We start from the raw sequence: 16,433 nt of genomic DNA on the forward strand, positions 1-16,433 counted from the left end.
TTAAAGCTCAGCTACTTTGGTCATCTGATGAGAAGAGAGAAGTTGCTGGAGAAAGATTTGATGTTGGGAAAGGTTGAGGGTCGCCGGAGAAGGAGTAGGCAGCGAACGCGATGGTTAGATGGCATCCTCGAGGCGCTGCAGATGAAGTTATGTGATGTTAGGAAGATAGTGAGAGACCGGAAAGCGTGGCGTGACATGGTCCATAGGGTCACGAAGAGTCGGACACGACTGAACTGAACTGATTTACAGGACTGGTAAACCAGTGATGAAAAGAAATGCTTTAGCGCAAAACAAGAAGGAAACGGACGAAGACAGAACACAAGACACGAAAGAGCGGTAAACCACTGTATGGCTTGCACTGTTAGATATGCGCCGTATTTATGGCCAGAAAACCTGGCAGAGACAACTGATATGAAGTAGCTGCTGACGCGCCCACCGTTATATTTTTCCTGCAATGAAAATAGCTCAGTCGCACTTAAGGAAATGCCCTTTCCACATAATATCACACTGTTTCTACGTCATAACGTTCACTAGATTTCATAAGCATTTATCAAAGTGATCTAAATTTATACTGTGTTCTGGAACAAAAATCTGCGGGTGTCGCAAGTGTCTAGTGTCGCTGCAAGTGTCGGCCAGCCTACAACTGTTCTGCAACGTTGCTGAGAGAACAACAAAATATATATTGATTTTTGTTATTTTTTTCTTACTTCCCTGTTTAGTTTAAAGCTGCGCAACCCTAACGCATCACACGACCTGCTTTCTTTACACGGGGCCCTTTACGCTAACACGTTGAAGTATACTCTGACGAGAATCAAAGATGTCGCGCATTTTTACCTGGAGCTCCATTCGGCGGCTCCAACTCCTCTGGGAAAGTGGATAGCGACATTCTGGTTCTGCGTTCAGTAGAGCACCGCCTATACCTAAGATTCATGGGAGAACTGCCTTTTGTGCTTCGGACATGAAAGATGCGAAAACAAAAGATCGCGGGGGAAGATTTCGAGAGCTAGCTGAAGTGTTGATAGGAAGACGGCGGTCGAAGCGCAGTTAAACGTATTTCCCCCAATAGAAGTGATCACCGCGGAAAGGAAACGCCCATCCGCAAAAAGAACAACGACATATTGCTGAAAGGGCTAGCTCTTCGTGAAGTTTTGCAATTGTGCGCGAATCTGTTCTGACGTACACGCCAATACCACTCCAGATCATGCCAAATTCTCCTTAATCTCCTTGTCAACTTGCCGCTTTGTCTGGCCGATCATTATTTCACAGCCGAGGTCAGTGCCACCGTAGCTTTCGCAGCCTCAGCAATCGTCACAATGCAGTCATGGCACCAGATGATGGGATTGAGCAAGCTCTTAGAGAGGCTGGAAGGTCAATCCACCTTTGCTCTACATATATGCTCCTATCTTGTGTACCTTATCTATTCCACCCTTCACAGGCCTTCTTTCTCAAGGTTTTTCTTCTCTGTGTGTGTTGTTTACAGATGGCCATGTCAGGCTTGGTAAGACGGCGTGCACTCTGAAACCAGCCCTCCTCCATCATCGCTGAAAAACAGGACATAACTTCATATGGTAACAGCAAGCACAGAAAAAGCTATGCATGACGCAATATCTGTCTATCGCTTCGTCATAGCACCAATGAAGGTTTCTGTCGTTAGATCCAGAAGACCTCTCAGACGGCGGCCATGTTGCAATCGTCGGCGCTCACTGAAAGGAGGTCAAGTTCAGCAGAGAGAGGCAGGCTGTATTGGCGATCGTCGGAAAGTAAAGAGTTTTCGGCGGCGGCATATTAATGCTGGTCGTTTCCTTTCCAAGGCCGAAAATTAAACTGCAGTCGAGACTGAGTGGTGAAAGGCACGTCCGAGGCAGTGCACCGCAACTGGTTTCACGGCAGGCCTCGGAGAACAACGAGAGAAAACCGGTCAGGAACGACCTCTGCCTCAGTAAAATGGCAAAGAACGTCGCCGCTAGCACCGGGGTGAGGCAGCTTGCTTTTGAATTTTCGAGCATGTCATAATGAGCATGATTATGCTGTCACTCGTTTTAACGTAGCCTTCAGTGTATTCTGATTTCCTATCGAACCCAAGAAACAATGATTCTGAGTGTTTCAAAATTATTTCCGGAAATTTCCGACTGCAAAGTAAAACTTGCTGTGACAAAAATGCGGAAAATGTGCCCGCATCTAACGAGATATTGCACGCCTATACTATCTGCATACGAGGTCACTTCTCTGAATAACGTTACAAATTAAAAAAATGCGTTAGCAAGGCGCGTTGAGATTCATATTATGCCCAGCAAAGCGTTTAGGTTACTTGCTTTCTTCTCATTGTCCAATATGGCTGCACTACTGTGACACTAACGGGCACAATACTTCACAAGACGGTGCTATAAGGAGTCTGGTGTTATGAAGCTTAACGCTACCAAGCGTAAAGTAATCAAGCGTGATGTTACCGGTGTGATGCTATAAGGCGTGACGCTATCATGAATGATCCTACCTAGACCACGAAATCGGTGCGGGCACAGGGCAGAAAGCTTTCTGTGAATGGAATCTCACAGCCTTTTCCTACAAATCAGAGCTTGGCAGTTTCAAGAACGCAAGTGCCACTTGGATTGCAAGACACCTCCTTCAAAGAAAGATACGGAAACCAAACTCCCGTCCTATATTTATTTGTTTCCTCCGGATAGCACCTTCCTTTTCTTGTGGTCTGGCACGTGCAACAACGCCAAGATAAGCGTCGGAAAGGAAAGCGAGCGTCGCGTGCTTCATACCCTTATTGGAACACGCGATAATCGGGCCATCACTCGGCGCTATCGAAGACTGCCTTCGCAACGCTGCTGGTGGCACAGAGACATCGGGGACATCTCTGCGAGCACTACATAAACCTGCGCAAAGAGACGTCGACGTCGCCACACTCATCCTGTTCTCCGGCGACTGGTTGCTCAAAAAGAAATAATTATCCCAAATGGGGAAGCAAAAATGAAAAAAAAAAAAATGCTACTAACGAACGAAGGTAGACGCAGTAGGAAGAAGGGGACAAGAAAAGCAAAAGACATACGAAAACAACCACTAGATAATAAATAACCGTACGTACGATCAACGGAAACACAGAGGAACGAAGAAAAAAAAATCCAAAAATTATAAAAGCAGGATTGAAATAAGCACTGAACGAAATCACGAAAGAAGCGCTGAACAATTGATCGAAAAAGCCAGTCGGGAGACTGGTAAACAAGCAAGACCGGCCAAGGCTACGGTACAGACACACAGTGGAACGTTATATAAGAAGAAATGGAACAGCTCTGTTCGAAGGAGAAGGTGCTGAAGAACGAGAAGGAAGATTGTCTACAGCGACAGCGCTCCCCTGTTGCGCCGGCACGCGGCCGGTCAAGGCTAAATAGTGTCGGCGGCACTGCTTGCTCTGCCGCGCGTTCCTGAACTGGTTGAATCCGGTTCCTGCGACGACATCGCTTTATAACGCACTGATCCGTTCCCTCACGAGACTGCGCGGGGTTTCTTACTCCTCCTCCTACATCCTTCACGCGCGGACGGATCGACGCGCTTTCCTTGCCGACTCGCTCTGCTGGTGAAAATAGATGGCGTGCCGCTTCCCAGGGTGCTCAAGTATCTCTTCCCAGAAGTGTGTGTAGCAGTCACGTAGTGTTTTGGTGCCAACGTGTCGTTGAACGGCTTCGTAGCAAAAGGCTCCGATAGACATGGACGTAGCAATGCTCAACGCTGACAGCGGCATATGGTTAATAGCGACTGTCTTGCAAGTGCTTGCGATGGTGAACCTTTCCTACCTTGGAACAAGCACCACTCCTCCGTTGTGGTCAGGCGCTTGTATGGATTCATATTTTGACGCGAGAGGTCTAACACTCGCTGTGCGCAGAAAGCCAACGACGTGAACGAAATGCCACGTCTTAGGAAGGTAACATGGCCTAGCACCGATTGGTCGACAGATTCTGTGACTTCACGAGACCACTACATATATATGTCAGAATTGACAGGAGCTCTTTACGGATGGTGAGCTGGGACTCGAACCCGGCAGCCTTTGACACCGAGTGAGACTCGCTATCCCTAAGCTATACAGCCACATATGCACGGCTTGTTTAGAGCGGGGCATTATATATCTATGTCAGGGGGTGTTTCACATATTCCGGTAGCTTACAACTGCATGCTTACAATGAGTAAGTGTGATATAATAGAGAAGTAATACGCAATATTTCAACTTTTACTAAAATTCATTCTTTCCATAGGCGGTGCGCGCGAACCGGTGCGACACAAAGGAAATGAAAAAAAAAAAGCACAAATAATTACTTCAATACGACTGACCACTGTATCTGTCGCCTATTCAATTAAATGTTACTTAAGAGAAAGTCGAAACCCATACTGGGTGAACTAACTTTTCTTTTAAAGCTGGCCATCCGGCTGATTGAGTCTTACGAAACATAGTGCTCGTCGCGCGGTTATACAATAGATATATGACGGGCCTTTTGACAGCCGAAACCAAATATAGCCAGAATGCGTTGCTCCCAATGAAATTCGCGCACCTGCATACGTCGGAAAATAAGCCATTTCTCACACGTGCCGCGCTACGTCTGATCGAGTAAAGAGAAATCTGCCCAGCGGTTTTCAATCTCACACCACTTTCTTCGCTGTCAAACACGGCCGCAAAAGACGAAATCTCTATGGCAGCATACAGAAGACAGGAAGAAGGTGCGGGGAGGCATAAAATTACACCACGTTTCCTTAATGGTATATGCGTGGAATATATCGCGCCTTCTGGATGTGTTCAACGGACACTGAAACCATTGCTGAATTTAAATATTCAATAACTACTACAGTTAATAGTTAATGTATGCCATTCTACACAAACAGCTTCGAACTGAAACGGGTTGTTTGGTTTACTCACTTAACAAACTTCACCGCTCAACCAATCTACAACCTGTCATCTCCTCTCAATCTTAGCCTGTTATGGGCATACGTTGTTCGAACAGAATGACTGGACCGTGCCAAAACTATAACAAATCGGCACGTGATATTTGCCAATAAGTTTGGGAGATTGCTATTGAGGTTTCCACGAATTGGATGTGCCTTAGGCGTACGAAGCATTGTCTTTTGATATTGTTTGTAGGCGGTAAATTAATATCCTACAAATAAAGTTATATTGGAGAAACAGACGCGCAAAAAGGCATACGTTTTGATCAAATGAGGCGGGAAGTCAAGTGAAAGCCCAAGGCGTCTTCGAAGGGGACAAATAGCTTGGAGCACGGCCAACATGTGAATATATTGAGAGCTAACCTTCGGCAATCAATTTAGGCTAGTCAGACGTTGTGAAAGTGCAAAAGTAGTTGACATTCGTGCGTCTCGCAGTTGTCTTTTTGTCTGTGTCAGAGACTGAAGACTATTCGACGGGTATAAGAGTTAAAAGCGGCAGGGTTTCAAGCGAGTCAAATAATATTAAATCAAAGCACGGGTCATAATAAAATAAAGCTGATCTGCAGGAAGGCATGCTGCAAACTGCCGATACCGGAAGCCGTGGCCAATCCCAACACAGCATCAGATGTCACGTGCGAACTGTTCCGAGAGATTAGGTATATCGTCTAGCTAACAAGAACCACAACCAGTATGAAGAGTGATAAAGCCATGTGCCTTCTGCAATAAACAAAATAGAAACGTTAACAAAAATATAAGAGCTTCGTGGCAGTATCACTGCACCCATGATAACTCTCGTGGGGAAAAGTTTTCCAATTTTCAGCTTTCGCTCGACTGATACAACCGCGCCGTAGCAGCTTTATGTCCGGTGACGAAAACGGCTTTCTCTTGCCTCGCTCCGAAGTCGGCCAATATCGTCGCAACTTCGCGCAGACAACACGTTCAGCCGACAGTCGGAGAGAAAAATAAGAATCGACAGTAAGCGAGAAACGTTTACCTGCAGCGAATCCCAACCTTATTGCACATTTTTCACGCCTGTTGTTTGCATTTCACCTGTAGCTTTTACTGTTGTTCAATGAATTGCACAGCTCACCTTGGGGGCAAAGCACGAATCGCGCGCCTTTTTTTTTTTTTTTTTTTTTTCTTCCTAACTTCCTTCCTGCGTGAAATTACACATTGGACGCGCCACAAGCATTGAATGGAACAGAGTTGAGAGAAACTATTTTGTTGTGCGTCTTCAGGCACAGCAGAGACGTCGTACGCCAATGAATTGAGATGGCGAAGAAACCTCGCAGAATAAAGCCTAAATAAGAAAAATGTTGCAAAATCGACGACGAGCTCAGAAGGCAGTACACACGGAATTGGACTCGTCGTCTACATAGGAACGCAATATATATCGCCGAGGGCAATAACAAGAGCGTGACGTTACTTACTTCTCTTCTGAATTAGCTTCTCCGTGCCGCTACCGACACCTCATTGGTGAATAAAGTAGAGAAGAGCGTACACACACGAGGAAAGGTACGCACCTGCACCAAGAAACTAGGTGCAAAAAACCGAGGAGGTGGAATACGACGATTACGACGAATGCAAAAAAGGGTAGCTCTGAGCAAGGAATGTTAGGACCACGTTTTTAGTCGAGAGAAGGTTAGACAACGATCTGTTTTGCCAGAATGTCACCCCCGTAAAGCTGAGCGCTATGCCAAAGGAAAGCTGGTGTCCATTGGAAACCGATGTGTGCGCAGCTGCACTAGTGATTGAAACAATTCTCTCATCCCAGTCGGAAAAAAACTACAGAAAATTTTCTGACGTTACGACTGAATTTTTGTGTGGTTTTTGACGGGGAACCTGTTGTGACAACAGAATATTCTGCAGTAACATCAGAAATTTCTGTAGTTACAACAGAAAAGTGCTACAGAACTACGGACAACAGAAATATACTACAGAAAAACTACAGAACTACAGAACAGTACTGCAGAACTACAGAAAAATCTGCTGGTTACGACAGAACTACAGGATATTTTGTCGTGTTTTTGACAAAGTTCTGTAGTTTTTTTCGACTGGGATGCATCCTAGGTTGCACGAACTGCTAGGTTACCACTGCGCTAACAGCCAGGAAAGGCTCTGCGGTAGAAAAGCCTAAACGCACGATCGTCTCATATCCCGTCAAGTGGGCGAACGTTGACTGCTTTGAGGGCGTGAAGTTGTGGAGCTTTTTTAAGCATACGACTGAGGGGAGGGGTCAGAGATCTTGTGCAGAGAGCGCAAGTATTTGTCAGCACTTCGACGGACAGAGTGGCAGTCTTTTTTTAAACACGAGGCTTTTTTTTTTTTTTTTACATTTTACATTCTGACACAAGAAACTGTCTTTCAGCCGGCGGTCCGTAACCTTCGTCGCCTCAATTTTTTGTGATTTAGCTTTTTACCGCCGCTTGACAACACTCACAGCAATTTCTCCAGGCCACAGAAAGAAAATAAGCGCGCAAAATGAGCACACGTTAAGGTCTGGTTAGCCCTGTATACAAAGACCAGAATTCTTGGCCTCAAGACGAGACGTTGAAGAGTTTCATCACCCCTGGTCACGACGGTGCCAAACGTGCGCGAGAGCCAACGGCGCCACTGGTACATGTTACGGCATCTGGGAGTCCCAAAAAAAGCAATAAAGAACACGAGATACAAAACTTTATTGTTATTTTTTCTTCATTTTCAGGCACTGCCATCTGTGCAGTGGACGCCAAGAATGTGCAACAGTGGAGCGGAATGAGAACTGCAAATGGAATCTATGAAGACGCAATGCGTGCAACAAAGAGGCGTACGTAAAAGAGAAAGATGCAGCAACACAAACTTGACTGACCTTTAATTGAAAAGTGCCCCTAAGGAAAATAGCTTTTCGAGACCGCAAACAAGTACTTTTGAAATGTGCGTTACCACCGTTGACGTTCACGCGTATTCTGCAACAATCGTGAAAAGAAGTGCTCTATCTGTGTCGGGAAATAACACTCGCCTCAGTGGCCCCCGCTAGAGGACATATGTATTAGAACTGCGACAAAAACAAATACGAAGAAACGAAAGATAGAACAGGAAATATATATATACAAATAAATCGGAAGTAGCCAGCAAACAGTTGGAACAACGAAAAAAGACGAGCAGAAAGGAGAGAATGTTAGGAAGATGTAAAAAGTAAGCAAAAAAAAAAAAAAAGGAAGAGGCGATATAAAAATACGAGAAGCAAGAAGATCAGCGAAGGAAAAAAGAACAACAGAAACCAAGAATACACAACAAGGAACGGTGGCTTACACACACACGTGTAAGCCACACGCACACGCATCACACACACACGCATCACACGTGTGGAGATGTCTCCAGACATCTCCCAAGCGATCGCCGCTAAAGACTGGTTCTTATTTCCTGCACTACAGCAGCCTAGCTACACGTATACGTGTGGCTTGCCCCGCTGTGGTATCGACTCAAGGGTTCAGCGAATCAAACGAAACTGCCCGTACGCTCAAGATTTTCCAAACTCACTTCTCTGCGGGCTGTACTTGCGAGTGACGCCCCATCACCCAGTGAAATCTGCAAATCTTTAAACGCACCGCTTTTTACTGACTGCAATTCTGTTGAAGCGTCGCAACAAAGCCGTGCTTTTTTTTTTTTTTTTTGCGAAGTTTATTGCCTCAGGGCATAAGAGGAATGTCATGATGGATGAGGGATGTGGTCAAATAAATGAAAAAAGGTTGGCTGATGCAATGAAGTCGAGGAGTGAACGATGATGAGGTCCCAGTGTCCAAGCAGCATATGACTCCGGATTATGGGGGGAGAGGCCAGCTGCCACCAGGTGCCGGATCCGCGTTGGCTTCAACGCTGGGCAATCCCACAGTAGGTGATGGATGTCTGCTTCTATATTTTTAGACTTGCAGATGGGGCACCCAGGGTGTGGATATAAATATCGAAATTGTGGCCACTTTCGGATCACTGCTGGTGTTAGGGCCACCCCAACTCTAATCCTCCGAAGCGCCACCTCCTCTGCACGGGTTAGACCGTGGGGGAGGCTTACCGTACACGGAGGTATAAGAGCACGTGTACGGCGCCGGAGGTGCTCCTTTCTTGTTAAAAGCAGGGTGGCATTGTCTAATTTTATGAGGTTTGGCGATGTCGATGTCGAGTTTGATATGCGGGTTGCAGCATCCACTTGGCTTTGAGCACTTAAAAGGTCACGCGGGGTCCATTCAATACGAATTGGATTTGGTATGCGAGCCGCTAGACTGTGTATGAATAAGCCGTGCTTATTCGTTGTTACTGCTGTCACTATCACTGAGACTCAATGCTTCTTTTCACACCGAGTATTACTGAGGAAGCGTTGACATTCAATTCTGGACGAATGGTTCGATCCCAAATGCAATGTGCTATTTTTCCTTTATACAATGGGCACAAGGTCCATCTTGGCGTGGTCCACGATTATTTGGGGTGAAATGCTTGGGAAATTGTTCTTTGGCCAAACCTCCTGCAGAAGAAAAACATTCTAAGAACGATTACTATTCTCCCTAATGCGACATTTGAACGAAGCTTTTAAGCGCTTTTGCGAAATAATGAGGCAAACAATGTGAGAGATGCTCGAATGTGCAGTTGCAAAGCACTATTTTTCCCACCAGCCAGACAGGATTACTCAGAAAAAGACAAAGAAGAGAATGAATGTGAGATGCATAGCACGTGGAAATTCTATATGGCTCGTGACTCTTCTACGCTCGGTTACACTGACAACGGCGGCGACGCGGCCGAACCGTCGAACAGGCGCGTAAGAACTGCACGTGGAATCGCCTTTTTTTTTTTTTTTTTTTTGTGGCTAAAATTGCCCTTAAACATCAGCAGCAGATCTCATGCACGAGATGGCTGCTCCTTCCCTCAAGGATTCAAAACAGCACTCCATGAGCCAGAAAACTGCACGGAAGGTGGGTGAGTAGGAAATCGAAAAGCATTAGTTCAAGCTGCTTCCTGGAGATCACATGGAGTGCGTGCATGTGTTTCGGGTGAAAAGGCGGAGGGATATACTCGCATAGTTAGTGCGTGAATAGTTTGAACAATAGAGATAACACAGAATTCGCATCGCACAGCATGAAGTACTTTATTTAGCGGCTCTACATCCACGGAGCGACAGTACTTTTGTATTTCGAGCCAGATGCCACGACAAATGCAAATGCTAAAAAAAAAAAAAGAAAAACAATGAAAGGTTTAGTACTAATGCACAAGCCTAACATTCGGCACACACATACGCGTGAGACTAATCAAGCGATCACATGTACGCACCAAAGACGTGCAAAAACGGTTTAATTGTGTACGCCGAATAATGAAGAGTTCACTCGTTCAAAATATCTGGTGCGTCGGAGACTACGAGTTATTCAATTTCCCCGATTGACCCCACCCCCGCGCACTCTGCTTGATGCCGGGCAACTTTAAAGAAGATCGCGTGAGGAACCTACTTCATAGATTTGATGCACATAGCTATAAAAGAGGCCCGAATAAACGTCTTAATAAATCGTCGGCCGCAACTTATTAAAAAGACATACGAGCAGACGGACTCGGTGGCCATGAAATGAATTGAAAGACTGATAACGTCGCTGCCGCCCCGTGTTAAAGGACGACGGCGCTTGCGCAGTTCGCGCGCTTTTCTGCGTCAATTGCTGTCGTGTCTCTTCTGTCGTGCTTACAACGTGAAAGAAATTTGTTTCTTTCTAAAATGAAAATTCTTTTTCTTTGTTTCTTCGTGTATGTGAACACGACGAAAGTGGCGAGCTGCATTGCTCGACAGTGCAAAAGAAACTGACTATCGCTGTCTGTAGTCTTGGCCGCAACTATAGCTCCATGCCCGATATGCACGCCGTTCAAACATCTATGGCTGCCCTTATCAAAACAAGGCTGTGCTAAAAACCTATTACAAGCATATTGTATTTATTTTATATTGATTTGTCTTTATACTTAAACGTCGGAATGATTGTACTCTAAATATAACAGAAGTAAAACTATAAATATTTTACGAATGTGTTGATGAAAATCCAACCTTCGCTCGCCTACTCTATTTCTGACACATTGAAAACACTTCATTCCGGCCTGTTATAATTTAGTAAACTTTTGCCGCCAACATTGTATGCTTCGAAGTAATAGTAATTCACTCATGACATAGTTTGATAAGCTAATAATATATATCAACTTTCTAGCATCCTTCGAATACATACAATATGCATCAGAAGAAGTAAGCACACTAAGATTTTAAAACCGTTGTGAAAAGTTGCAAGTGTATTTGCGAAACTGCAAAAATTACGAAAAATGCTTTAAACAGTATACGAGGTGGCTAATAAGGAACAGAAAGGGCAATGCTAAAAAAAAAAGATGAAACATTTGTTAGTTTTCGTAGCTCTTGGTTTCGAGGTTTTGAAAGCTATTGCACGGCTCGACATCCCATTCTTCACGCGAAATCCTTAATTGCTAGCCCTATTGAGCGATAAATCATTCGCCTATGCGTGCGTATGGAGTCTATTCCTGGTAGACGCCAATGTAGCGCCAGTAAACGAAATTTTCGCATCAATCTTTTCTTTGTAGAGGGGTCCAGATCGTGTCATACAATTTATGCTTCTAAATAGGATTCATCTGTTAGTAAAGTCACACGCTAGCTAGCTACAAGAATTGGAGCCGACCGCATAAGTGCCGCCAATTATGAATATTTTGAGCATTTCCCGGGATTGGTATCAACATTATGCCGCAACTGGAGCTGTCAGTGGACAAGCAGCGGCTGTATAGGCAGCGTTTGCAAAATATTGCAGCTTTGCCCAGCGGTTACCCCCCACTCCCGCTTTTATCAACAAAGGACGGGCGGAGAGAACCAGAGCTTCGCATACCTTGCACTTTCCGACGCCCTGCTGCAGTCCTTGCTAGTGTCGACAGTAAGACCGCATGCTTGCACCGTCGCCGATGGCTGCCCCGATACTCCGCGTAATACGAAAACTCAACGGCCACGCCGTGGCACATTTTTTCGCGTCAAGTCCCCGTCGTAGCGATGCAGAAACCCATTCGGAAACAGAACATGTTTTATTTATCGATAAGAATATCAATACGTTCAAGCGGACGCTTGACACTGAGGCCCACTAGTTGCGCAGCCACAGGCTGGAAATAAAAATCGACGCAGCTTTCTATCTTTTCTTGTCGTTCACCCGTCTTCTCTCAGTATCAGGTAATAGAAACGTTACAGCTGCCAGCGTCTCAGTCTTTAACCTGCACTTGTCGTGATGGTTTTCTTGCTGGTCAGGGAGGGCAGGGGCCGAGATTCCAGCCCCAAGAAGCTGAGGCAGCAGGTCAGAGTACAGTCGAGCGCGATTTGAAGGTTATCGCGCGAGCGTCGACCGGGTACATGAACAGCGCCATGGCCCAGAATTCTCTGCCGAGGCGAGGGAGGTATCAAGCCAGCTTCCCTCACTCTTTTTGCTGTTCCTTTAGTAGCCGTCACTCCCTGCTGGGACATCACTTTCATTTTTTTTTTTTTCGTTTGGTTCTACGAACAGGCAGTTATCGTTGTGAGCACGATGTATTCTTCGGTATTATCTGAAATTGGACACTTTATCGCAACAAATAGAAAGCTTAGAATAGAGAGAAAGGGCGGTGAGTATGTCGCGGGGGTGATGGTTGTTGCATGGAACAGCGAACGAGGGAGAGGAGAGTGCGAAATCATGATTTTTCCTGTTCCAAACCCGGCCACCAGGTGCCTGGACTGCAAGGCTGGTCGACGCTCGCGCGATAACCTTCAAATCGCGCTCGACTGTACGTACTGTGTTAAGGAAAATATGCTGCACCCAGGGTAATTCAAAACAAATGGCGGAAAGCAATAAAACGAGCAAGAAGTATCGCGAGATTATTCCCGGCGAGCGTTTTATAAGAGTACTTAAGCTGCAAATGAAAAAGGTGCGTACTACATGTCACTATACATAAGCGCCAAATGCGGCCACGATTAATGTTTCCTAGTGCGGATGCATAAACAAAATATCCCGAATTGCTTTAAAAAGGAACAGACCACCTAAGCAGTAATCAGAAAAGTGGCCAGAGTATCTAACCCATCTAACGACCATGACCGCAGAAAGATCATGTACGCCAAGAAGTGAAGAGAAAGAAAAGCGCCCATGAAACATGCACGGGTGGTCGTCGGAGACCCGGCACTCTAATCCTCGTCAGAGTAAACAAAGCCGCGTTTTCGCAGCCCTTTCCTTTCTATTTTTTTTTCTCCTCAATGTCAATAGGGCGTGACATTTAGATTGCAGCAGTGTGGTGTCGCAAGAACAAGGCTGAGAGGGTGGTGCTATTCTTACTATGGATAGGGTGCTGTACAAACAAAAAGAGAGGACCATGCGTGACAACTCCGCTTGGGAGAAACGTCTTTTGCCCACTTTACCGGAAGGTTTTGTAATATATGATACTAGGAAAGCGTCATAATACCAAGGACTGCAATGTTAATTTCTTTGTGATACAAATGTCTCTGACGTGCCATCAGGATAATGGTCCTAGTCAGTTGCTTTTTTTTTTTTTTTTTTCTGAAGTGAAAGCTTCACTATGCTAGCTTTTCGAGCCATCAGCATCACGGAGGTTTTGAGGTGAAATATTTTAATGGCTCATACTGGGTCGTTCGTTCGATCATACTCTAGGTGTCAATCATACTGACACCCACGCTGAGCACACAAGGAACATCTTTGTTCTCCTTCTCTATGGCGTCATGCGAGCGCGGTTGCAATGAAGATCGCCACCGCTAGTTAGTGGTAGATAGTGATAGTGATGATGATAGATAGTGATAGATATTAGTGACTATGACGTCACCAGGCGATTCACGTATATACGAAGTTGACCCCGCCGGGCTTTCGATCCAGGCGTCCGTGCGGCGCCTTTCATTTGGCACTTCCTCGAACGCCGCAATACGCCGCACGCATATATAAGCAAACTGAGTGCAGCAGGCATCAGCGGGAGGTGGTGATCTGTAAGGCGCAGTATCTGTCACACTTGCTCTGTGGACACCTGAACCGCGCCGTAAGGGAAGGGATGAAGGTGGGAGTTAAAGTGGAAAGAGAGAAGGAGGAGCCGTAGTGGAGGGCTGCGGAGTAATTTCGGCTACCTGGGGATCTTTAACGTACGCTGACATCGCAAAGCACACGGACGCCACTTCGTTTCGCCTCCATCGAAACGCAGCCGCCGAGGTCGGGTTCGAACCCGGGAACTCCGGCACAGTGGTCGGGCGTCTTACCACTGCGCCACCCCGGCGGGGCTCACCGAAGACCGATGTAAGGAATTAAAGCGTTCTTAGTCACCCGGCGCGGTCACTTCCAGTTGGTAGGATGATGTGCGTGTCTGGACACAATACGAGGACGAAACAACGAAACAAACACCGCTAAGCGAAACGAGCCGCCTATATAAATATTACCTTGTCTTGAAATGACAACGCCGAAGAAATACAAATAAACGATTCATGCCTTCTGTTGCAAAAGTGCAATCTGAGATGAAATGATAGGACATAGAGAGCATACTTGCGACGTTGCGCGAGCGTTCTACCACATATAACTCCGAACATTCCCAGCGACGTTCCAACCTATACGCAAAAAAAAAAAGAAAAAAGAAAAAGAGCACGAATACGGGACAGTAGCACGACATAAAATATGGTGTATGCAACAAAGCAGGCTGCCCCTCCCAGTTTAGTACTGGCGCATCTCACCGAAATGGTCCAACCCAGCCGTGCTTGCATCCTGCAAAGCGGTCCTGAACTCTGCGCTGACCGTAGCCAAGGTCATGATGAAGCTGTCGCCGAGGAGACTACGGTGACTCTCTTGGAAAAGCTTCTGCCTGGTGACGCCTACATTCGCGGAAGTGATCTGGAGGCCCACTCTGTAGACACGATATATCCACTCGCAGGAGAGAAATCGCTAACTGTTGCGGCTACACAAAGCAACGACACGAACGAAAAGGTAAGCCTTCGGGGCCAGAAACAGGCTGCTACCTACGCGTGCAACGCCCAGGTGCTAAACCAAAACTACTTCGTAAAGAAATTCTGTCGCACTCTGGCTTTCCGGTGGCATTGTCGACACGTGCGTGTTCACTGCGTGCGTAGATGCGCACCTTGTACGCTGCACATGTTTGCATGGAAGGCTTGGGCGCCCACAAATGGTGCATGAAAAATAGCTTTGGCGGATAGCGCACGCCGGGATGTATGAGCGTATGAACTACTTTTTCGAAAGAACTCTGCTACACCGCTCTGAGATAACAAAAAATAAGAAAACACGACAAGCCCATTCCGCGAAAATAACTGCAACAAACGTTTCAAGGCTGATGCGTACTCAGAACAGGATCCACCAATAATAATAATTGGTTCACAGGAAGGGAAAGGCGCAGTATCTGTCACACTTGCTATGTGGACACCTGAACCGCGCCGTAAGGGAAAGGATGAAGGTGGGAGTGAAAGTGGAAAGAGAGATGATAGCATGGAAATGTTGCGACTGCTCACAACTGCCCAGGATGTTTTTCAACTTCACAGCGGGTACAACTAAGCCAGGGACGCTCGTGCCGACAGCTCCACTCGCTACGGCAGCGGTGCGATCTTCACTCTTTCCCTCCTTCAATCCATGCTTTACGAGAAACGTACAAAGTTCCTTCCTGTGCGATGTCAGCGCACGTTAAAGATCCCCAGGTGGTCGAAATTACTCCGGAGCCCTCCACTACGGCTCCCCTTTCTCTCTTTCCACTTTCACTCCCATCTTCCTCTCTTCCCTTACGGCGCGGTTGCGGTGTCCACAGAAATCAAGTGAGACAGTTACTTGCGCCTTTCCCTTCCTATAAATAAATAAATCAGTTTTAACACTTTGCCCAACTGTTCGCCAGTCTCCAGTGCCAAACGCTTGCGGAATGAAAACGCGTTCGCGTCTATTCATAAGGATAAGCTGACGCATCCTCTTTTTTTCTTTTCTTATCGCCGGTGCCTATGGCAGGATGGATCCCAGCTGAAATCCTCGCTGCAGCTTCTAAGTACGTTGCCCAGTGTTTGTCGCTCCCGCTCGTATTGTCGTTGTTCGTAGCCCTCGAAAAGTACTTAGTTATTCTTCAAGGCCGAGTAATTTCGCGAATCGTAACAAACGGCGCTCACCATCGTGAGGGCACCATGGCAACGCTCGAGCTCTGCCGCTACGCGTCTATTGTTGTAGTCACGTGGTATGGTGAAAGGCAGCGGCGTCATCACCGCACCACGTGACTATACGACAGTTCAATAAAGCATGTTGCGGGGCTAGTCAGTTTAACATCTTTTAAAAAATTGGGAAAAATTGGCGCCTGTCCGTTGTCCCCTCGTCTCTCTCTTTTGTGTGTATTAATTTTTTGCGCCAGAGGCTTTCCCAATTTTTTAGTGCACGACAGTTGCTGGCAACAACGGAAGCGTGGCGGCGGTACTCGAGCGCCGCACTTCCGACCCAGTCTTTCAGACCTATTCGGTGGGCCACCGA

The 16,433-nt window shown here is 46.3% G+C and overlaps 1 protein-coding gene across 2 annotated transcripts in view; it reads right to left on the reverse strand.

Annotated features, from left to right (window-relative positions):
• Positions 1-16,433, reverse strand: part of LOC146178310 (sodium-dependent proline transporter-like) — a 69,536-nt gene that overhangs the window by 31,769 nt on the left and 21,334 nt on the right. The window contains exon 1 of one of the 2 annotated variants that reach the window (XM_084578129.1): positions 14,660-15,092. The exons of the other annotated variant lie outside the window; for it this stretch is intronic. Within the exon in view, the coding sequence (XP_084434255.1) occupies positions 14,660-14,735 (76 nt within the window). The 5' untranslated portion in view covers positions 14,736-15,092. Of the gene's footprint in view, positions 1-14,659; positions 15,093-16,433 lie in introns of those variants that run through there. 2 annotated transcript variants of the gene reach the window in all.

Source organism: Amblyomma maculatum, chromosome 9 (assembly GCF_055883805.1).
Source record: "Amblyomma maculatum isolate TAMU_Amacu chromosome 9, ASM5588380v1, whole genome shotgun sequence".
Lineage (NCBI taxonomy): Eukaryota > Metazoa > Arthropoda > Arachnida > Ixodida > Ixodidae > Amblyomma > Amblyomma maculatum.